Source organism: Schistocerca americana, chromosome 1, assembly GCF_021461395.2.
Source record: "Schistocerca americana isolate TAMUIC-IGC-003095 chromosome 1, iqSchAmer2.1, whole genome shotgun sequence".
NCBI lineage: Eukaryota > Metazoa > Arthropoda > Insecta > Orthoptera > Acrididae > Schistocerca > Schistocerca americana.
This window is the reverse complement of record NC_060119.1, coordinates 954,845,193-954,870,006: the sequence shown is the minus strand read 5'-3', so window position 1 is coordinate 954,870,006 and position 24,814 is coordinate 954,845,193. Positions and strand designations below refer to the sequence as shown.

Genomic DNA, 24,814 nt, shown 5'->3' with positions numbered 1-24,814 from the left:
ACAGTATTACACTCAGCTATTCTCCTAGGACAGTATTGAGTGAAAAATATGTATAAAAGTTTTTCTATGTTCAGTGTTAAAGAATTTTTTGTTACTAAATAAATCACATGAAAATATAATATGATAATGATTGAGACAATGTTTTATCCTTCTGTATTGCTATTTATTCATTTCACCATATTGAATTACAGCACAGAAAGAGAAGCTTTCTGTTTTGAATCTTTTTTACTCTTGGTATATAACTCCTTAGGAGGTGATGTAGCTGATGACGAAAAACAGTACTATGTTATTGTCCACTTACTCCAGAACAAAACAAGTCCAGTCATTGTGCACAATATGTTTTGACTGGTTGCTTGGAAATATGATGTTTATAGTTGCGTCCTCAGTATTGATCAGTTAAGTATAACTCCTCCTATATGTATACAAAACAATATTTTTAATTGCAGTTTTGTGTTCATTTCAGTTGTATGGCGGTGTATGTGCAAGTAAGCTACTTAGCTCCTTTACCAAACTGTTTACATCATTTATGCAAAGGGAAGGCTTCACACTAGGCATTGAAGACATCTTAGTTGTAGAGGATGCAGACAGGCAAAGGACGGCCATCATACAAGAATGCAGAAAGGTACCACATAAAAAAAATTGATTGTAATTCTGCCTATAAATCAATGGAATGTGATTGATTCAGAGTCTCATTAAAAATATAAATAACAAGTTAATGAGATTAAAGGGAATATCTAAATATTCTACAGATGTGAACTAAAAAGCATACTGAATTTTGTTTATTTACATGTGGCTGAGCAATTCAGATGGGAATATTTTTGAATAAAAAGTCATTTTATCTTTATTTCTGTAGAAAAATCTGTAGTTTACACTAAGCTCATGTTTTAACTTCAGCATGTAAGCTTCCCCTGCTTGGTAAGTTAAACTAAAGGGAATCAGTGAGATAGAATTCCTTTATCAACCTGTACAAGGGATTGGACAAATCTGTGACTCTGTCTGAATAAACCTAGCTTGTATTGTATGTCGGAGGGGCAGATAGTACACTCTGACACAAATTCCAGCTATATTTGCCAAATATCATATATAATTTCTCAGACACAGTTTACAAAATTTAATAATTGCTTTCAAAAATATGTGGAGAGGTTTATTGAATGAGGGTTAATTTGAAATTGAATTAAAATATGCTATTTATTCAGTATCAGAAATAAAGCGACTAGTGATCATAACAAATTAGATGTGTGGAAGAGAATCACCCAATTGAGTTGTAGAATTGAAAAGTAAAGTAGTAAAGTTGGGGTTTTCGGACAGATGTAGAATTTCTGTCTGTATATCCCATGATAGACTTATAAATGCAAAGCCCTGTTCTGCAGTAAATGCTTGTAAATAGGTAGGTGTATGCAGCCATATGATCAAATGAAATATCAATCCAAGTTCCAAAGTGTCAAGAGTATTCCAAGTCAAATGAACTGTCTACTAGTTGTTCAAGGTTAGTCTAAAACTGCACCACCTCCTCCTCCTTTCTCTACCTGGAGGAATAGCAGGTTGTATCCATCTGCATTCTCCATTCCTGTTTCCACATGAAATGTTATTCAGAAATACATGTAACATCTACATGGTTTGTAGACTGCATTTAATGAGAAACCCATTCAAACACCAAGCATCAAAAAGTGGACATTGGAGAGATGCATATTTGGAATTACTGGGAGGGACAGAATAACAAATGGTTCAAAAAACAAAGTGAGGTGGAAGATATAATTATACCAAAATGAGGTGGAGCTGGGCAGGACATATAGCCAAGCAGTTGGATTGTAGATGAAGCAAGGAAGCTCTTTGCCCTATTTGAAGAGGTAAGAAAGGGTGATATGATAGCATACTGGGAGGTGAGTAAACGACATTAAAAACATGCAGGAACAACACTGATGTTTGTGACTAAATACTATACTGGATGGAGAGATGTTTATTCGGCAGTTGTTGTCAGTTGTCTGATGTCGATGTGGGTATAACACCAGTGTATGAATAGAACCACATTTGTATTGGGGAGGCTCAATTGGAAGAGCTTCTGCTTTAAGGGGACACAGTCGCGAGGGAACTCCCATAAGGAATCAATGCTAAAACGAGCAAAAGTCAGGTACACTTTCTGAAGTAACTAATGGAGATAAAGACCTGAAATGTTTACAGTGTACAGCTGAAACATCATTCTCAAATCACATAAAAACTGGTTAATGTATTTTACATATTTCATGAGTAATCATTTTTTGTTGTTCTATAAGACAAACAATTAAAACTTTTCTAAACACCTTGGAGCTTGTAAATCTGTTCTTTTTATCACTACTGGTCTATTTTTTTTTTTGTCTAATTAATCATCATTGTATTAACAAGAGATACTGTAAGTCTGATGTCTGTAGCAGTCATAGTTTTTGAGAAAAGTGTACCAGAAGGTCAAAAAATGTAGTTTTGAGAAAAATGGTATTTAAGTTTTACATGCAAGAAAGTAATGTACAATGTCATACGTCATACAGACATACTTTTAAAACATTCCAGGGCTATACTGTGGCTCTTTATCTTCTTTTCTTCGTTTCTTTGATCTTCTGGCTATCCTGGCCTCCTTGGTAGCATTTCCTGCAGAAATATCAGCTTAACGGATACGGTCCATGTCAATCGTTTTCAGTCCCCTTTCAGTATTGATACCATCCTTTGTTCCCAAGAGTCTTAATACATCAGTCTTCTTTGACACACCAGCATTGAAGCACATCACTGCATCATGAACACCAAATTTTAGTGTTTCTTTTCTAACGAAAACAGTTTTTGGTAGCCTTGTCCAAATGACAGAATTCAAACTTTCATTTGGATTTTGAGTTTTTCCATGGAGACACTTTTTCAAGAGCTCTTGTTGGCTAAGGTCTCTGAAAATGGGTTTCACAGCTAGCAGGATTTTTTCTGGAATTGAATGTTTGTGCTTATAGCTGGAAGATGTAGCTGGGTTGTTGAATTTGCACCAGCTGTCAAGTCCCCGTGGGCAAAGGTTATGCTGTGGTTCCTCATCTGTTGAAATTTTATGAAAGAATATAGCCCAGATGGCTCTCCTCATTGCTTCTACATTGTTGCAGTTATTTCTAATGACCATACCATAATAAGTCTGGATCCTGTCTATTTCAGCCTTTGTCAGGCCCCCTTTACCACCTAACTTTTTTTCCTTACATATCTTTAGAAGTCGTGATCCCATTCTTTTCTGTACATGTCCTATACATTCCAGTTTATTAATTTTGACTCTAGGCCCATAAGGTTTATCTTCTACCACTTTCTGATAAGCCTTACTGTCCCCGTCCCCAAGATAGTCTATATAGAGGATACCTCTTGACTGCACAGACCTTTTGAAAATGTTAGCAATACCAGACACTTCCATGCCTCCACTTAAACCATCATAGTCCTTTTTGCACACATGTTGTATAGTGGGATTTTTGCTACAGATGTCACAGAACTTAGTAATAATTTCAATATCCAGAACCTTCCCAGTATCAAAAGAAGTTGCTGACACAATGCCATTCAGGGATGTATGCCCATGTTTCTGCCAACTCCCATCAAAACCAGCAGAAATTTGCCTTGGGTCAGATTTTGTATCATTCAACTGAACTGCTTCTTTGGCTGCTTTCAACATTGTAGATTCACTTACCTCAGCTACAACTGCACCAATAGTGTTGTTGTAAACATCAAACTTTCTTGGAGGTGGAGGAATGTTCATCACTGCACAAAGAACAGCACCTGCACTTTGCCGTTTTCCAATAGATCTAAGTGCATACACTAATCTTATATTGTTTTCATACAATCTGCTTCTTGTTACGTGGGATGACATTGTATTGGCAGTACAGCTACATTCCAAACATGTCAAAACTAAATTACAAACAATTCCCTTGGTTTTCACCACATCTTCGTGCAAAGTAACGTTTCCACCACAGTTTTTACAATTTGTGTTTTTTTCGATAAGTTCACGTAATAACCTCATGGAGATCAGAATGTTTGTGTCAGTAACAACAGAAACACTGTTCACACCACATATTGCATTGTCACGCATTTGAGAGGCACTTGGAAAACCGGCAGCACCTAGAAGCTTCTTGCTTGAAGCACTGACACTCGCACTGACTTCACTTTCAATAATATTATCTGCCCTCTGTTCAAAACTAGCAGTTTCGCAGTTTATTTTTACATATTTATTTCCACGAAACTTAGGCTTATATCCAAAATTCCTTATTCTACCCATTGTGTTATAACGTTTCACAAAATCATTACATTTGTATCACCAAAACGTAAACAACTAGGATGAAGAAACTGACAAACGATAGTCGACAATGCAGACAGGCTGGCAAACATCAGAATAACAATTCTCTCTTGCAACCCAAATAAACAGTATTTATATCCGTGGAACATAAATGATTGTTGTACTATAGTCAATGCTGACTACTGCGCAAGACACAGCAAAAATGGACGTGGCGCTAGTTACCATGCTTCACGAACAAATTAATAACTCTGAATCCAATAATCAGATTTGTATGAAACAAACGGCATTTTGTAGCCAAATAATTGGAGCATAGATTAAGACTAAAATTTGAGCCTGTTCGCGACTGTGTCCCCTTAAGCAGCATATGGCAAGATGCACATATGTTTAGATTTGCTTCACTACTGTGCAGATCTGTATGTTCCAGACTCGGCGGACTGTACAGGAGGCATCTGGCCCAGATTAAAATGGGGGATCCAACAGGGAGTGGTCCTCTGTTGTCAGTAGGGTGCAGTTTAACAGACTTGAAAGTAACGAATTGATGAATCAGTTGTAGTTGCTGTTAAATCAAATGGGTCATAATGGATTAAATAATTTATACGTGTGAAACTTTTAAATCAGTTTGTATCATACTCCTGCTATTTCTATTACTGGATTTCTTTGTTTCAAATTAATCTCAATTGCAGGTTGGTTTAAAAGCTGTAGCAGCAGCACTTAACATTACTGATGAAGAGCCAGACAAAGAAGAGGTGAAAGAAAAGCTTCTTAAAGTTTATGGAGATCGAAATGCTAAATGGAGAACACTTATTGACAGAGCTTATAAACGTCAGTTGGATAACTTCACAAACAACATCAACGGGTATATTTGTATTACTGGATGAGTGTGTGCTTATGTACACCTTTATAAAACGTATTTGATACTGATGTTTATTTCCAGGGCATGTCTTCCATCAGGTTTGCTTCAGAAGTTTCCCATGAATAACTTGCAGTTAATGGTGCAGTCGGGTGCCAAAGGATCCACAGTAAATACTATGCAAATTTCATGTCTTCTGGGACAGATAGAATTGGAAGGAAAGCGTCCGCCATTAATGGTGTCAGGAAAGGCACTTCCGAGTTTCCTGCCATTTGATATGAGCCCACGTGCTGGAGGTTTCATAGACGGCCGATTCATGACAGGCATACAACCGCAGGAATTTTTCTTCCATTGCATGGCTGGTAGAGAGGTAAAAATTACATTTGTCCTATGTCTTGGCATTTATTTTGTTGAATAGCAGTGATCAATGCTACAGTCTTTCCAAAGGTCATTCACTTATGTTTTTAAAGTCTCTGCAGTTTGTGTCCTTGCTGGTAACATTGTTGTTCTTGTCAAACTATTCCAGTTATGCTGTTAGTTGCTACTTACCCGTATAACATTCTCGAACGAACTGTAGCTCTGCTGATCAGTGCATGATTTTTATTCGAAGTGTGAAAAGTTGAAAAATAGGCAGAATGTCTTTGTTCAATTTGGTGATAAATATTTAAATAGCACAGCTACTAAAGAGATGCCCGCAAAAACAGAAATTCGGATTTGTCACCATGCCTGATGGACTGCTCGGAATGTTATGTATGCATTGTGTAGTCCTTGTTTTACGTATTAGTATACTCCTTTAGGTACAGTCAGTTTAAAAATAAAGAATGTGTCCTCCCTTTTAGGATATGCTCCATTATGTAGGTATACCCCAATATTTGTTTCCCTTTCCTAGGTTGACATTCGAGGTGCAGCCCAAATGTTCTCCAAACTTGGGTGAACTGTACTTACAAACGGTAGTATAACCAAACACCACTAGAGGCAGCATAATACATGTTTTGTGCATATCAGTATGCCTAGCAGCTTGGACCTAAGTGGATATGTTTGTTGGTGGGCTGTTTTCCATTCTGATGTTTGCTTGTGTTGGTGATTTTGCAATGACCAACCTAAGAGAACAGGATTGCTGTATCAAGTTCTGTTTTAAACTCGGTAAAACAACCGCAGAAATGTTCAGAATTTTAATTCAAGCGTTTGGCACTGACACCAGATGCAGACATATGACTAGGTTAAACATGTTAAAATGGCTGAACATACGATGATGATGATGATGATGATGATGATGATGATGATCGTCATCATCATCATCATAATCATCATCATCCAGGAGGACCATTTACCGGTATTACACCAAAAATGGCAGTGCTGTTTGGAATATTATTATGAAAGATCTTATGTAAACCATCTATGACATCTATTGATCTAAAGTGGCTGAGGAAGGATTTGAGATGGAAAAAGCCAGAGAAGTGGCACAGGAATGACTGGATCCTACATCATGGCAATGCAAGACCACATACAGCTTTCATCATGCAGCAGTTTTTGGTAAAAAAGAATGTGGTAATTCTTCCTCATCCCCGTATTGATCCAACTTAGCTCTGTTTGATTTCTTTCTTTATCCAGAATTAAAAATGAAGTTGAAGCTGCAGTGTTCCCCTTACCTGTTGTTTTATTGCATTTGGTTTTGAAGAATCTTGAGAAGTTTCATATATTGTTGAACTGAAGTAATATACTGAGAACTAATGTAGGGTAAAAATGGACATGAAATGAGTTTTATAGAAAGTTTATCCCCCAATTTGACAGTTGACTGAATATACAGATAAATGGAAGTGTACCTGCTCCTTTGTAATCCTGTAAGGTAGGAGATTCACTTGATTATTAAGCAAGTCACTGATCTGGTTAAAGTTCACAGTGGCGGACTATGTGATGGCAGAAAAGATTGTATCAGTGTCCACAGAACAGATCGAAGTATTGTCAAGAGAAGTTTGCAACACCATCATGTGATTAACATTTGTACATTATTGGTATTTGAGTTTTTAAGATACCAAGATAATACGCAGTTCTATGTTCTTTAGAGATATATTTATTTCACTTACTAATTGTAGCAAGTTGCAGAATTTCACCTTAACCAACACAAAATTGTGAGCATCATACCAGCAATATTCTGCCTTTCACATAAACCAGCATACTGATATTAATCAAACATTGCAGTCAGACAGAGAGATCTTGACATAAATGATGTGTCATCCACTCTCAAAATGGGCACAGGATATAGAATTAAAGCTCAACCAATCCAAAACTCAAGCAGTAGTTTTGGTCATTTGGTGCTCACTAGCACAAAATACCAGGAATCTGTACCTTCTTTAATGTTAATGGGACAGATATCAGTTTGTCTCCCTCAACAGAGAGTGTAGAAGCAATAACAGATGAAAATCTAAATTGCACATAACAGCATTGTTGCAAGAAGGCATCAACATCCCTCCATGTCCTACAAAGACATAAAAAGCTATTCTCTCTTGACCTGAAAAGGGAACTTGCACAAACACTTGTAGCTCCAAGTATTGATTACAGTGAAATTATCCTGCAAGACCTTTCTCAGGAACTGGTTTTGAATACTTGTGTTTCTTATATCTGTGGTGTTCGACACACTGCTCATTTTTCACCATCATATGCACTGCTATCCTAGCTGCAAGCAGACAAGTGCAGAGATTTCCATAACCCCTGTCTTCTGTAATGTCTAAGCAATGAACAATGTCCCTCATCCTTTTCTCGACCGTGACCCTGTTGTCTGAACAACAGAGCAAAATCCTTTCTGTCCCTCTCCATCATTCAGCCAGCTTCTCAAAGTCTTTCTGAGTAGCATGAAACCAACACTGGAGTAACCTCCTGAATTACATTAGAGAATTGAGTAAAATCTCTAGCTTCAGGAGGTAGTGAAGACATATCTACTAAAGCAACAGTAAGGATTACCATTCTCCCTGTACGCACATATTACCCTTGTACTCCTTATTTCCAACCAGATTTTCCTTATTTCCCAGTATTCTTAGCTGATGCAGTTTCTTTAAATTTCCTTTCCCCTGAGCTGACTATATGAGAAAACATCTGTTTTGTCCATCTATAAATTCTTTTTATAACTGCCAGTATCATTATTGCTATTATTATTACTGCTACTACTACTACTACTACTACTACTATTAGGGGCAGCAATTGGAGTAGTACAACTACTTCCAGCCTTAATTGTATTAGTTCACAGTCAGTATCATTTATTCACATTGACTCTCATATCATTTTAATACTGTTATTTATTTGCTTGGCAACTATACTGTAAAAAAGTAGTGTATGTGTGAAAGCCTGGTCTGATGTAGGAGAGTCCGTGATGGCCCTAATCAGATAAAGTTAAATAAATAAATAGACAGAGATGTTAACAGTATAAATTCTGGGTACATACTTTAGTAACATGTTAATGTTACCCCATTGATGTCAGGTTGTGAGCTTTAATGTGATCCAGCAGAGTTGTTAGTGGTAACTTTACTGGACACAGACTCTTACACAGTCCGACATATAGTTGTTATATGTCTGCTGGCTGGTCAAGAACTACAGACTTCGGACTTGGAGTGATAATTTAACTACAGGTGTAAGAACATAATGTGAATTCTCTTAGACTAGATTCTACTCAGTATGGTCTAAAACTTTGCTAGTGTTTCATTTATGTAAAATGTTTCAGGCTAATAATCCACAAAAGTACATGAAACATTATTACTGTAAGGTTCCTGAACTCCTCTACTTATGTGTGTGACAACCATCTTTCATTAAATCTTTTATGACTTGGAACAAAATGAGTGATTGAAGTTTAGATGATCTGGAATTTGATGTCAGTTATTTTGCTTTCAGATAATTTTCAGTATGTTCATGGAAAGTCAGAATGTCTACTTTCAAATGATTGGCAACAGTAATGCCCCTGCTGCTTCTTAGCTCACAGTTTTTTTTTCTTTTTATATGGCATTATTGTAATTTTAATTATTTGTGTATTTTAATTACTAATGCTTTCAGTAAAACTATTTTCATTAATGTAATCAGGAACATAACAGTAAACAACTGAGATTTGTGTTTGTGTGAGATTTTGCATAAATAACAATTTTATGTATTCTTGTACATATGATATATTAGATGTGCACCTGCATCAGATATAGAATGGAAATGGGGGAAAATTTTGTTACTCTTGGGAGCAGAAATTGTAGCAGATGGATTAGACTCCAGACTGCTGTCTCATCACTCCCTCATTGAATTAAACAGCCAGTCATTGATAACCGGCTGACTGGATAATTCAAGAATTTATAAAAGTTCGTCACCATTGTTCAGAAACATAGAGGAAACAATATAATCATAATACCCGTAAGTGCTTTTCAAATGTGATATCCTAAATTGATTTTCTGTAATACCCCTTACAGTCCACCATTTTTAATGGTGGACAGTGAGGGGTAAATTGGGTTAGTGGACTTGTCAGCAAAGTTTTTATTCTTGTCAGAAAAACAGTCATGATACTGAAATAGAAACAATATAATGTCATTCAAATGAACTTAGCTGCAGTGTGTATTGAATAAGTCATTCCAAAAATTATTATTTCAGTTGGTTTTTCAAACTATATTCTCAAGCCTGTTGGTACCACCAACATTTGTTCATAAAGGCATCACTGTGTAGTTTCTCAATAAGCTGCCTCATAATAGTTAGGTGTGTCATTACAATGAAACACTTCTCTCTTGTATCTCATCACAATTGGTCCGTTGTTCCACTTCTTTACTTACAAACTTGGCGTATTTGCAAAATTACAATATATATTCTTATCTTACTTAATATGTTACTGCTTCATGTACTTCTTCACTACATGAATTAGACATCAAAACTGCTGCTTTGCTTATTCCCTAAAAATGTCACTCAACAGCAACAAACTGTATCATTGACAAAACATTACTTTCCATTACATAACAGACCAAACATTTATTTGAATAAACACCTAACTTTCCTCATGCCTGAAGGGCTTTTTCATGACACATCTTGTTCTCATTTAAATTTGCTAAAGACAGTATTATTTACTTTTTACTATTATCTTCCCCTTAAGGGCTCTAGCTTGCTACAAGCTTCCTGAAAAGATGAACTTTCATATAGACTTAATTTCAGTTTAAACTGAACCAGAGACTTTCTGAGTTGAATTTCACATACTCTAAAGACCATTTGATCCTGCAGCTATAAAATATTACATTAAGTTTCATATTCCAATTAAGTTTCATATTTTCTGTCAATTTGCATTTTCTTATATTGTGGCTTACCTATTACTCTAAATTTCTTATTGAGCTGAAATAAATTCATTATTATTGACACACAATTTTATCATTGCTAAATCAAAAAATCACACAACACTTTTCTTTGTAAGCTTGAAGTGTTTGTTAACGATTCTGTCAACAGTTGCAGTATTTATGTTTGGCAACTAGTTTCAAACCTTACAGGTTCATTTTCAGGCCTGTCCTATCGAGGCTGTGGATAGTAGGAGATAAGTGCCTTGTTCTTCTTACAAAGAAGAACAGCGTAGTCAGAGGATGGAGTGATTCTAGGAAAGGAAATATATAACCATCCAGCTCAGGGAAGCACTATTGGCCAACTGGTGTTCATCAAAGTGTAATGAATCCCCCCCACCAGTTGGTGGATTTGCTAAGAACCTAACACCCTGCTCCACTATCTCATGCCAAGTTGGGTGTACTTTCACCCTTATACTTCAAAACATTTTCCAGACCAATATAAAACACCATAAATTTGTTCTCTCTCCAACCTCCAATAATCGCAAGGAATTGATCATTTTGCATCCAATAAATACACAAGCAAAGAACATTACTAACGTACACCGAATTACAATTTGTACATTTATATTAAACACCACTCTTTTCCAATCACTTATTTCACTCTGAATGCCTAAAACTCTTTCCATCCTGCTCACACTATTTACTTTATAATACACTTCTGATAACTAAAACGTAGCTACAATTGGCAACTTCATAAAAAGCCACTTTGCTTTAGCCAAAATTTTCTTTCCACCAGTATCATATACAATCACTACAGCATTATTTACATTAACTTCCACTATTTATTTTGCATTCCCTTCAATATTAACTGCAGAAGTTTCACCTTTTCCTTTAACCAGCTGATTTGCCAGCAGTATTGTTATCATGTTTGTTACATAATTTACCCGAAAAATACAGTTAAATTATCATTCATTCCCAGCTTTCTCATACATGATTCATAAATTTCATTTCCCTTTTCTTTCCACCACTCAGAATACTCTTTTTACATAAAATTACCCATTTTTCCATATTGTCTCATCCAGCAGTCCATCTACCACATCTGCCCAAGCTCTACAGAGAAAACTATTGTTACACAATGCACTAAGACATTTGTTCTAGATGTTCACAGTAACCAAATTACAGACCACATTTGACTTTGTATTCAAGGTATATTTAGACACTTAAACCACATTTTCATATATTTCTGTCAGCTCACACTTGGTCTCGACACTATCAAATGTATTTGCATCTCCATCAACAGTATCCCTTTTCATCATATTGGACAGCAGTTCATTACTAATATCACTATTTGCATCCCTGTCTACATCAATACCTTTTGTATTACCTTTAGATCATTAATTTGATCAACACTTTCATTCAACACTTGTGACCAATCTGTTCTCATGCCTGCAAAGGCATCACTATTTACAGGAACATTTTCCTGGCTGATCTCCATAGCCTGTACATCAATTAACATTTTCTGTTACTATATCAGACAATATTTCATTAATGTCAGTAGCACATATGCAGTGTTTACATCAACAGTTCTTTGTACTAACCCCCCCCCCCCCCCTTTTTCTGCTATTGAAGTTCCTGTTGGTAAAATCTCTTACATTCAGTTACAGATTGTTTGAAAATACTTTTACTGTCAGAAGAAATGAAGTTGTTTTTGTCTGCAATTTCGTCTTTTTCTTTAACACTGTTGTTTGTTATCCGCACACATCATTCCAGTCACACTCACTTAAGATTCTTCTGCTTGCATCTCATTTACTTTCATTTCACTAATTACTGATTCATACTCTCCTCCATCCTGACATGTGTTCACACTATTATTTATTCCATTAAAAACCTCATCCACCAACTTTACACATTCTGTATCAATATCACTAGTTGCATTAATATTCACAGCAGCAGTTTTTTGATGCGGCCTCATATCAGGGAAATATTGACATTATTTCCTTGTTCTCTATGAGGAACCAGTTCTTTACTATCATGTGTATTGTCATGTATATCAACTACCAGATCAGTGATGTCAATATTAACTTTAACATCAGTACACGGCATCATCGAATGCATAAAGATTTATGTTAGCAGTCTCTTGCTCAAACCCCAAATCTGGTACAGCAACAGTCTTTCCATGCTCCGCTTTGCTATTTAGTTCAGTAGCATCATTACAGGAGCATAATTCAACTACTACTCTCACTTCATCCTGACATGAAACAATAGCAACTTCCATTGTCTTATTACATAGGTTTTCAGTTCCATTTTCACTTGTCAGCCTTTCATTCTGTTTGCAAGTTTCTGTTTTACTTCATTGTACTTTTTATTCAGAGGAATTTCATCTGTTTGTTCAAAGCTCCTTTTAATCCTCTGAAAATTCCGCTCCATAAAGGAAGCTAGCAGTGAGGCATTAGACTGGATTGTCATGAAGAATTAGTCCCTAACTGTGGTATTCCCTCCCTACAGGATGTAAAAATCTTGCCCTTTCTTTGACCTAGCTAGGTGATAAAGTGGTAGGACATTGGAGTTGCATATAGGAAGTTGGTGATTTGGATCGCCATCCTGGCACCCAGAATCAGTTTTTCCAAAATTGCTTAAGGCATTTGCTAGGATGTTTTACTCGATAGGGGTAGGGTTGAGTTCCTTCTGCATCCTTTGACCAACTTGAGTGTGTGCTCCGTTTCCAATTAACTCCAACACTAATTTTGAAGCAGTTCAAATCATATTTAATTTAATTTCAGTTTTCTAGTTTTGGCTACAACAACTCTGGACCAGAATGTGATGGGGTCACTGCTCAAATAGTGTTGAAGTAGTAATACCCTACTATGAGCACCAGTCAGCTGTGCAAATAAAACAGACTGCCAACTTGGACTGCATCAAAGATCAGTTGCGGAAGTTCTGTGGGAGGACCTTTAAGAAGCTTGGAGCTCATGGTATCCAAGAACGTTAACCACATTCCTGTTTTGGCATTTTCTATTGCAGGATTGTTTTCTTCCCTTGGCTACCTTTAATATACAATTTTAGAGTTTGCTTTTGATTTTAAATTTCGTCTGTTAACTGTAGTTTCTGTTTTGCAGGGTTTAATTGACACTGCTGTGAAGACAAGTAGAAGTGGGTATTTACAGAGGTGTGTGATTAAACACTTGGAAGGACTTATGGTACATTACGATCTTACAGTCAGAGACAGTGACAAATCTGTGATTCAGGTAACCAGTTAATGTGCAGATGTTTCCATTTCATAATGTCGAAACTTACTTTTCATTTAAAATAACCTTTAAAGAAAGTAACAAATCTTAAATTTAAATGTGTATTATAATGCTTTAAGAAAATAAAATCTTCCCTAAAGTGTCTCCAATTCTTGGGTTGCTTAGCAAGAATATCTGCATGTAGAACGATTTGTTCCAAATTGCTTGACTGTTGTGTCACCTGGTACCTGCACCAACTGAATCAGTTTGGGTTTTTTTTTTACAATGCCTTAGTTTCAATAAGTAGAAATATATGACATTTTGTCAAAAACAAACTATGATGGCACCATTTTCAGTACCTCTGATACAACCTCAAACATTCTGAAGACCATATTCATCCTGCCAGAATATGCAAGATGTGGGGAGAGTTGCCAGCCTTAGTTTTAGAGGCAGAGAACACAGAAATATAAGTTGAAGACCATTAGAGGAGAGTAAATATGATAGACGAGAGTCACGATACCTGAATTGTAGGATCACTCTCATGACGGAAAGAGCAGCAAATGAGTTGGAGGCACTTGGAGGACAAAAGATGAACAGAATTATTGGTACTAACATAAAAGGAAAACAAGTCAAGATTAAAATACAGTACATAAATTGAGGAATAGAAAGAAGAAGACTGCTATGATTTAAAAAAAAAGAAATACATATTGATGTAAACTGAAATATGGTATAATGAATGGTAAAAATGTTCTTAAGGCCTGTGATTCAGTTGGAGAATCAGGGTTTATAGTATACCATTAAGGATTCCTATTACACTGCATGAGATTGCTGTTGTGGTGAGCGCCCGCATCTCGTGGTCGTGCGGTAGCGTTCTCGCTTCCCACGCCCGGGTTCGATTCCCGGCGGGGTCAGGGATTTTCTCTGCCTCGTGATGGCTGGGTGTTGTGTGCTGTCCTTAGGTTAGTTAGGTTTAAGTAGTTCTAAGTTCTAGGGGACTTATGACCACAGCAGTTGAGTCCCATAGTGCTCAGAGCCATTTGAACCAGTTTTTGTTGTGGTGAGCAAAAAATTGGAAGTGAGGACATGCACTTAAAAGTTTGTGAGTAATCCAGTGTAGGGGCACCATTTTACAGCTTATAGGTGTGGGTGCAAGTAAAATTCATTGCCTCTTTAAGCAATTACCAAGTTGAAGTTGTGTTATGACATTCATATGTCTAGAATGTTCAATATAACAGACAAGGCAAAGGGCTGAGTTACAAAAATGTAATACACGAATGATGATTACAACTCTCCACAGTACATCTACATCTACATTTATACTCTGCAAGCCACCCAACGGTGTGTGGCGGAGGGCACGTTACGTGCCACTGTCATTACCTCCCTTTCCTGTTCCAGTCGCGTATGGTTCGCGGGAAGAACGACTGTCTGAAAGCCTCCGTGCGCACTCTAATCTCTCTAATTTTACATTCGTGATCTCCTCGGGAGGTATAAGTAGGTGGAAGCAATATATTCGATACCTCATCCAGAAACGCACCCTCTCGAAACCTGGCGAGCAAGCTACACCGCGATGCAGAGCGCCTCTCTTGCAGAGTCTGCCACTTGAGTTTATTAAACATCTCCGTAATGCTATCACGGTTACCAAATAACCCTGTGACGAAACGCGCCGCTCTTCTTTGGATCTTCTCTATCTCCTCCGTCAGAACGATCTGGTACGGATCCCACACTGATGAGCAATACTCAAGTATAGGTCGAACGAGTGTTTTGTAAGCCACCTCCTTTGTTGATGGACTACATTTTCTAAGCACTCTCCCAATGAATCTCAACCTGGTACCCGCCTTACCAACAATTAATTTTATATGATCATTCCACTTCAAATCGTTCCGCACGCATACTCCCAGATATTTTACAGAAGTAACTGCTACCAGTGTTTGTTCCGCTATCATATAATCATACAATAAAGGATCCTTCTTTCTATGTATTCGCAATACATTACATTTGTCTATGTTAAGGGTAAGTTGCCACTCCCTGCACCAAGTGCCTATCCGCTGCAGATCTTCCTGCATTTCGCTACAATTTTCTAATGCTGCAACTTCTCTGTATACTACAGCATCATCCGCGAAAAGCCGCATGGAACTTCCGACACTATCTACCAGGTCATTTATATATATTGTGAAAAGCAATGGTCCCATAACACTCCCCTGTGGCACGCCAGAGGTTACTTTAACGTCTGTAGACGTCTCTCCATTGATAACAACATGCTGTGTTCTGTTTGCTAAAAACTCTTCAATCCAGCCACACAGCTGGTCTGATATTCCTTAGGCTCTTACTTTGTTTATCAGGTGACAGTGCGGAACTGTATCGAACGCCTTCCGGAAGTCAAGAAAAATAGCATCTACCTGGGAGCCTGTATCTAATATTTTCTGGGTCTCGTGAACAAATAAAGCGAGTTGGGTCTCACACGATCGCTGTTTCCGGAATCCATGTTGATTCCTACGTACTAGATTCTGGGTTTCCAAAAACGACATGATACTCGAGCAAAAAACATGTTCTAAAATTCTACAACAGATCGACGTCAGAGATATAGGTCTATAGTTTTGCGCATCTGCTCGACGACCCTTCTTGAAGACTGGGACTATCTGTGGTCTTTTCCAATCATTTGGAACCCTCCGTTCGTCTAGAGACTTGCGGTACACGGCTGTTAGAAGGAGGGCAAGTTCTTTCGCGTACTCTGTGTAGAATCGAATTGGTATCCCGTCAGGTCCAGTGGACTTTCCTCTATTGAGTGATTCCAGTTGCTTTTCTATTCCTTGGACACTTATTTCGATGTCAGCCATAATGATGTACAATAAAAATCAAAATAGATTTGAATGTATCATATATCTAATAGTTTACATTTTGTAATCTGTAATACAGATTTTATTAGGTAAGACATATGTTTTCAGTTCAAACATAATTGCACAACTGTTAAACACTTCTCTCACAGGAATCCACATTTCTTTGTCTATGTTATTCCATTCATAGGCAAGATCGTTATTTCCATTCTTTTTTCTATATGAAAATTTTCTTGTTCTTTATAGCTATTAGTTACCAGAGTTTTTTATTTCAGAGCACATGGCTTTTGTTAGATTAGATTTACTTTCATTCCAGTTGATCCGTAGTGAGGAGGTCCTCCAGAATGTAGAACATGTCAGAAAAACAACAATACATGACAAATATTTACAACTCAAACAAATAAGCTAATGTACCATTCCACAGGTCCCAAGTGGCGTGGTCATCATTTTTTAATGAATCCTATATGAAAGAATCATTTTACAAATACTAATGCACTGAATTTAAAATAAAAAAAGTTTATTTATTTATTTATAAGGTAATAAACATGTAATACAACTACTAAATACTTATTTACAATGAACACATTACTGCACTGAACTGGTGCAGAAGTGAGATTGTACTTACACACACACACACACACACACACACACACACACACACACACAAAAATCAGTTGGTTCTACTGAGAAATTCAATAATGGAGTAGAAGGAGTTGGCCACTAATAAATCATTTAGGCTTCTCTTAAACTGAATTTCATTGGTTAAGCTTTTTTATGGCTGCTGGCAAGTTATTGAAAATGTGTGTTCCTGAAAAATGCACGCCTTTTTGTACAAGACTAAGTGACTTTAAATCCTTGTGAAGATTATTCTTATTTCTAGTATTGATTCCATGAATTGAGCTGTCGGTTTGAAAAAGTTATATATTTTTAATGACAAATTTCATTAAGGAATAAATATATTGGGAAGCTGTAGTTAGTATCCCTTGTTCCCTAAACAGGCTTCTGCACACCACATATAACTCTTACTGCACATTTTTGTGCCCGGAAAACTTTAGCTTGACTTGATGAATTGCCCCAAAAGATAATCCCATATGACATTATGGAATGAAAGTAAGCATAGTATGTCAGCTTTTTCATTTTTATACCCCCTATGTCTGACACAATTTGCATTGCAAATAGAGATTTGTTAAGACGCTTCAGCAGTTCTGTGGTGTGCTGCTCCCAGTTGAATTTATTATCAAGCTGTAATCCCAAGAATTTAACACTGTCCACTTCTTCTATCTGTTTGTCATCGTAGGCATATACTTGTGGGACACCCCTTACAAGTTCTGAACTGCATGTAGTGTGTTTTTTCAAAGTTTAGTGACAAAGAATTGGCTACGAACCAGTGATTAATGTCCACAAATATTTTATTACCTGACCATTCTAAGACTACACTTGATTTCCTATTTATTGCAATGTTTGTATCATCGGCAAACAAAACGAACTTGGCTTCTGGTAATGTTACTGATGAAAGGTGATTGATATACACGAGAAAAAGTAAGGGCCCTAAAATGGAACCTTATGGGGACCCCACATGTAATTAGTTCCGAATTGGATGATGCCTGATAGATTGATACATGTCTCTTTCCTAATAACACCCTTTGTTTCCTGCCAGAGATATAAGATTTGAACCATTTTGCAGCATTTCCTGTTATACTATAATATTCTAATTTACTTAAAAGGATATTGTGATTTACACAGTCAAATGCTTTCGGCAGATCACAAAATATACCAGTTGCCTGCAATTTTTTTGTGTAGTGAATTAAGCACATGTGTAGATAGCCTCCTTAATATCAGAACCCTTTAGAAATCCGAACTGTGACTTTGAAAGTATGTTATTTGAGATAAGATGGTTATAAAGCCGATTGTACATTACTTTTTCTAAAATTTTTGAGAATGCTGGCAAAAGTGAAATTGCACGGAAATTTGATGCTATTTCTTTATCTCCCTTCTTAAACAGTGGCTTAACTTCAGCATATTTCAACCATTCAGGAAATATTCCACTGATAAATGACTGGTTACACAGATAGCTTAATATGTTACTTAACTCAGAATCACATTCTTTAATTAACTTTGTTGTTATTTCATCATACCCACTAGATGTTTTTGATTTTAATGATTTTTATGATGGATATTATTTCTGCTGGGGTAGTGATGGTTAAATTCATATTATGGAAGCTACTTGAAATGTCTGGTCTGAGGTATTCCATAGCAGCATCTACAAAACCTGACAACCCCATCTTGTCAGTAACAGTTGTAAAATGTTTGTTAAAAGGTTCTGCAACACTATACACGTCTGTCACCAGTATATCATTTACTCTTAATGCTATTTGTCCCTCTTCATGTCTGGTTCCACCGGTCTCCTCCTTCACTATATCCCATATAGTCTTTATTTTGTTATCTGATATGACTATCTTTTCCTTGTAATATATTTGCTTTGATGTCCGTATTACAGTCTTCAATATTTTGCAGTATTTCTTGTAATGTGGTGGAGCATCAACATTGGAACTGTTTCGGATTGACAGATGCAGTTTTCTTTTTGTTTTACAAGATACCCCTATTCCTTGAATAATCCATGGCTTCTTTGTAGGCTCTGCTCTAACCTTGGTAAGTTTTGGGGGAAAACAGTGTTCGAATAAGGTAAGCACTTTATTAGCAAAAGTGTTATATTTGTCATTCATGCCATGAGCACTGTAAACATCAGTCCAGTGAATGTCTCTGAGGAGTGTCCTAAAATAATCAATTTTGGGCTTATTGATTACCCTCTTGAGTTCAGATTTAACAGATTTTATTTCCTGTTCAGTATTAACATTTAACAGAAGGAACTGCATGTCATTGTCTGAGAGGCCATTGACTATTGGTTTTGTAATATACACTCCTGGAAATTGAAATAAGAACACCGTGAATTCATTGTCCCAGGAAGGGGAAACTTTATTGACACATTCCTGGGGTCAGATACATCACATGATCACACTGACAGAACCACAGGCACATAGACACAGGCAACAGAGCATGCACAATGTCGGCACTAGTACAGTGTATATCCACCTTTCGCAGCAATGCAGGCTGCTATTCTCCCATGGAGACGATCGTAGAGATGCTGGATGTAGTCCTGTGGAACGGCTTGCCATGCCATTTCCACCTGGCGCCTCAGTTGGACCAGCGTTCGTGCTGGACGTGCAGACCGCGTGAGACGATGCTTCATCCAGTCCCAAACATGCTCAATGGGGGACAGATCCGGAGATCTTGCTGGCCAGGGTAGTTGACTTACACCTTCTAGAGCATGTTGGGTGGCACGGGATACATGCGGACGTGCATTGTCCTGTTGGAACAGCAAGTTCCCTTGCTGGTCTAGGAATGGTGGAACGATGGGTTCGATGACGGTTTGGATGTACCGTGCACTATTCAGTGTCCTCTCGACGATCACCAGTGGTGTACGGCCAGTGTAGGAGATCGCTCCCCACACCATGATGCCGGGTGTTGGCCCTGTGTGCCTCGGTCGTATACAGTCCTGATTGTGGCGCTCACCTGCACGGCGCCAAACACGCATACGACCATCATTGGCACCAAGGCAGAAGCGACTCTCATGGCTGAAGACGACACGTCTCCATTCGTCCCTCCATTCACGCCTGTCGCGACACCACTGGAGGCGGGCTGCACGATGTTGGGGCGTGAGCGGAAGACGGCCTAACGGTGTGCGGGACCGTAGCCCAGCTTCATGGAGACGGTTGCGAATGGTCCTCGCCGATACCCCAGGAGCAACAGTGTCCCTAATTTGCTGGGAAGTGGCGGTGCGGTCCCCTACGGCACTGCGTAGGATCCTACGGTCTTGGCGTGCATCCGTGCGTCGCTGCGGTCCGGTCCCAGGTCGACGGGCACGTGCACCTTCCGCCGACCACTGGCGACAACATCGATGTACTGTGGAGACCTCACGCCCCACGTGTTGAGCAATTCGGCGGTACGTCCACCCGGCCTCCCGCATGCCCACTATACGCCCTCGCTCAAAGTCCGTCAACTGCACATACGGTTCACGTCCACGCTGTCGCGGCATGCTACCAGTGTTAAAGACTGCGATGGAGCTCCGTATGCCACGGCAAACTGGCTGACACTGACGGCGGCGGTACACAAATGCTGCGCAGCTAGCGCCATTCGACGGCCAACACCGCGGTTCCTGGTGTGTCCGCTGTGCCGTGCGTGTGATCATTGCTTGTACAGCCCTCTCGCAGTGTCCGGAGCAAGTATGGTGGGTCTGACACACCGGTGTTAATGTGTTCTTTTTTCCATTTGCAGGAGTGTAATTATGTTCATTGGACTTTTCTATAAAGACATTTTCAATGGCTGTTTGTGAGCAATTGGCTACCCTAGTGGGGAACTTTACAGTGGGAATTAAGTTGAATGATAGTGTTCCTAGCTCAAATAAGATCTTATTGGGATAGTCTTTAAGGAAATCTACATTGAAATCACCAGCAACCACTATTTCTTTGTTTTTTGTTATTAAATGGGCCAGTACAGCTTCAAGGTGGTTTACAAATGGATTAAAGTTACCTGCAGGTGCTCGATATACACTTAATATTATGAAGGATTTTTTTGTGAAATTCTATTTCTGTTGCACATGCTTCAATATGCTGTTCTAGGCCAAATTTATGAATGTCTATGTTCTTAAATTTATGACAGTTCCTGATGAATGTGGCAACTCCTCCTTTCTCCATTTCTGATCTACTTTTGAAAGGGCTGACTTCTTCCATAAATGTGATAAAAAGGGGTAATTAATGCCATACAATTAGCTTAGAATGTTTAAAGCTTTATATCACTTTTAATCACTTAATCTTGTCCATTATTTTAAGACATGAAAGTGAACAGTAAATCATATGATGCAAGAAATACGTTATTTGCCGTTAAGACAATTATTTTCACAGTTCTATTATGGTGAAGATGGAATGGACATCATGAAGGCCCAATTTTTGAATGAGAAACAGATAGGTTTTCTAGCACAGAACAGTAAAGCTGTTATGAATAAACCAGTTTTACAGAAATGGAAGGAATTAGAGAATGAAACACCTACAAAACTTGTCGAAGAAGCTAAAAAGAATGTAAGTGGAAACAGTATATCAATCAATATTGTGATAGCCATTCTTTCCATTTATATGTAACATTGAAATGTTATTCTTCTTACAGATTCCCAAATGGGTGTACAGAGCAGCAAAATCTGCAACAAAAACTGAGTGGAGGTAGGAGTTAAAATTCACCATTCATTTAAATTCTTTTATTATTCCTGTGAGAACAGTCATTGTAATCTACACTTTAGTAATAATAAACCTTCTTAAACTAGCAGGGAAATAAAAATAATACTGCACATATCACTTACTGTCGCACAGTCTTTATCTGGTTATTTTTGGCTCCATCCAGAATTCCATGCATTGCTGGTTAAAGGTCACCTGTAGACTTTTATTTGCATTGTGATCTTCAGTTCTATGCTATGTTCCTGCATTCTTTCTGCGTACTTTAGGCTGTCATCTTAGCCTTTCCTGATCTCATGGAATCCAGCAACGAACTTCCTTGCTCCATCTACCATCCAGCTGCCTGGCTACGTATCTTGGCCATCTCTCTTTCATTTGCACTGCTATCATTATAACATCTTCCACTCTAGACTCTTCCATGTTCCATTTATTTGTTTTCCTATATATCCTAGAATCTCTCAGTATGAACCTCTCTTTTGTTCCATGAGAGACTCTCAATTGTACAATGTTTTCCACATTGGTATTCTATGTGTTTCTGCTGTAAGTTAAAACTAGTAATACACGTTGTTTGGAAAATGTTATTTTCAGTCATCAGAAGCTAAGTTTTGAAAACTAGATTTATTTTTTCAAAGGCACTCCAGACCAATTTCGTTCTTCTGTTCCATTCTGTTGCTGTCTATCCAGCCTTCTTTTAGCTCCCTGGAATGTGAAAACTCACGGACTGATTTGTTCAATTATGTTTTTAATATGCCCATTGTGCTTTTAAAGAATCATAAACCTGCTTTCCAGACTTACTCTTTTAAAATATATTGTTTTGATTTTTTAAGTGAATTTGCTTTAGAGACAGTCTCATCAGCAAAATAATAGTGGCTCAATTATGTTCTGCTTATACATTTTTCTTCTTCATTTCACTAGTTTAAGAATACTCAAAAAAAATCCTTTAGGTATGCTGAGAATAGTTTTGCTGATTTGAAATCTCATTGTCTGGCACCCATTTCCATTCCAAATTTATCCCTATATGATGTGGTCTAATGGAAGGTGTAACACTGAATGATGAATTCTTCAGTACTAACATTGTCTCTGATTCAATGAAAAAATATTGAAAACATTCTCCAAGTCTAAGAGTCCTAGTCAAGTGGTAATCCACTCACTGCTCCATTTTATGATTTCATTCATGACCTGCAAATTGTCCCTTGTTCTGCATACATGTGAAAAGTCAGCTAGTTCCTTTGCTTGATAAAATCGAGTGTGATTTCTTTGTGACTGGTAATGTTTTTGGTGAATATAATGGGTGTTGCAGAGAGGAAACAAATAAATACAGAGTTCAATGTCTTGCCACTCTCTCTTCTTCTGAAGTAAATTGATTGCAGTTTGATAAGTTGTGTGTTAATAAGTTCTCTGTAAACAGTTTCGAAAATTCTTTTTGTATTACTTGTCTGCCAGCATCCATCATTTCCATTGAAGCATCATCTCCAAGTGCCTTTGCTTTCTTAGTACCTCAAATAGTATTGTACACCACCTCTGGTACTATTTACATAATCTTTGTTTTCAGTATTAACTGTTTCTGGTTCATCTCTTCAACTGTGGAAACATTTAGAGAAATATTCTTCTCCATTTTTAGCTACTGTGCCACTTGCCAACTTAATTGATGAAATGTTGTTTACTCACTGTAAGTTTCTACTTGCTCTTCTTCATACTCTTACTGGTTTTGATTGTTTCTCTTTTAATATATTGTGTCTTCTCAGAACTTCTTGAAGAATTTCTGGATAGTTTTGTTTAATTTTGTGTATTCTTTCAATTTTGTATTACGATTTGCTTGAGAGTCCTCACTATTTTCTTCATTGTACAGGAGATTTTTTTTTATTTTGGTCTCTTCATACTTGCAACATCTTTTGTTGTATGTCTGAGTATCTTCATTAAATAATTGCATGTTTTGTCTAAGCCTGTATAACCTTGCAAATGGTGGAAAATCCAGATGGATTACTGACAGTATTATGAAAAGGATAGGATGCTGCTCACCTTATATTGGAGACATTGAGTTGCAGACAGGCACAAATAAAAGACTACTAGACAACTAAGCTTTCAGCCAAAACGCTGGCCTCGGCAACCTGATACAGTGGTCGTGTGTGGTTGTGAGCTGCATTTGTATGAATGTGTGTGTGTGTGTGTGTGTGTGTGTGTGTGTGTGTGTGCGTGTGTGCGTGCGTGCGTGCGTGTGCGTGCGTGCATGCATCAAGCAGTAGAAAATCCAGGATGGAATGTAACAGTATTATGAGAAGGGAAGTTGCTGCTCACCTTATAGCATAGATGCTGAGTTGCAGATAGGCACAACAAAAAGACTCTCACAATTAAAGCTTTCTGCCATTAAGGCCTTCGTCAACACTAGACACACGTGCGCACACACATACATTCTCATGCAAATGCAACTCACACACATGACTGCAGTATCAGGCAACTGAAACCACAGTGGTGAATGGCAACTTACCTTCTCATAATAATGTATGTATGTTATCTAATTCAGAAGGAGGTCATTTTGGCGAAAGCTTATTTGTCTAGCAGTCTCTTTGTTGTGCCTGTTGACTCGACATATCCACTATATGGTGAGTAGCAATCTGTCACTTTCATAGTATTATCTATACAGGGTGTTACAAAAAGGTACGGCCAAACTTTCAGGAAACATTCCTCACACACAAAGAAAGAAAATATGTTATGTGGACATGTGTCCGGAAACGCATACTTTCCATGTTAGAGCTCATTTTATTACTTCTCTTCAAATCACGTTAATCATGGAATGGAATGGAAACACACAGCAACAGAACGTACCAGCGTGACTTCAAACACTTTGTTACTGGAAATGTTCAAAGTGTCCTGTGTTACCGAGGATACATGCATCCACCCTCCGTCGCATGGAATCCCTGATGCGCTGATGCAGCCCTAGAGAATGGCGTATTGTATCACAGCCGTCCACAATACGAGCACGAAGAGTCTCTACATTTGGTACCGGGGTTGCGTAGACAAGAGCTTTCAAATGCCCCCATAAATGAAAGTCAAGAGGGTTGAGGTCAGGAGAGTGTGGAG

At 37.9% G+C, this 24,814-nt stretch overlaps 1 protein-coding gene across 2 annotated transcripts in view; it reads left to right on the top strand.

Moving 5' to 3' along the window:
* LOC124615730 (DNA-directed RNA polymerase I subunit RPA1) overlaps positions 1 to 24,814 on the top strand; it is a 306,200-nt gene that overhangs the window by 159,247 nt on the left and 122,139 nt on the right. For both annotated transcript variants that reach the window (XM_047143804.1, XM_047143812.1), the window contains 6 exons: positions 464 to 622; positions 4,957 to 5,129; positions 5,208 to 5,493; positions 13,519 to 13,647; positions 21,416 to 21,589; positions 21,675 to 21,727. In XM_047143804.1, the coding sequence (XP_046999760.1) occupies positions 464 to 622; positions 4,957 to 5,129; positions 5,208 to 5,493; positions 13,519 to 13,647; positions 21,416 to 21,589; positions 21,675 to 21,727 (974 nt within the window). The remainder of the gene's footprint in view (positions 1 to 463; positions 623 to 4,956; positions 5,130 to 5,207; positions 5,494 to 13,518; positions 13,648 to 21,415; positions 21,590 to 21,674; positions 21,728 to 24,814) is intronic.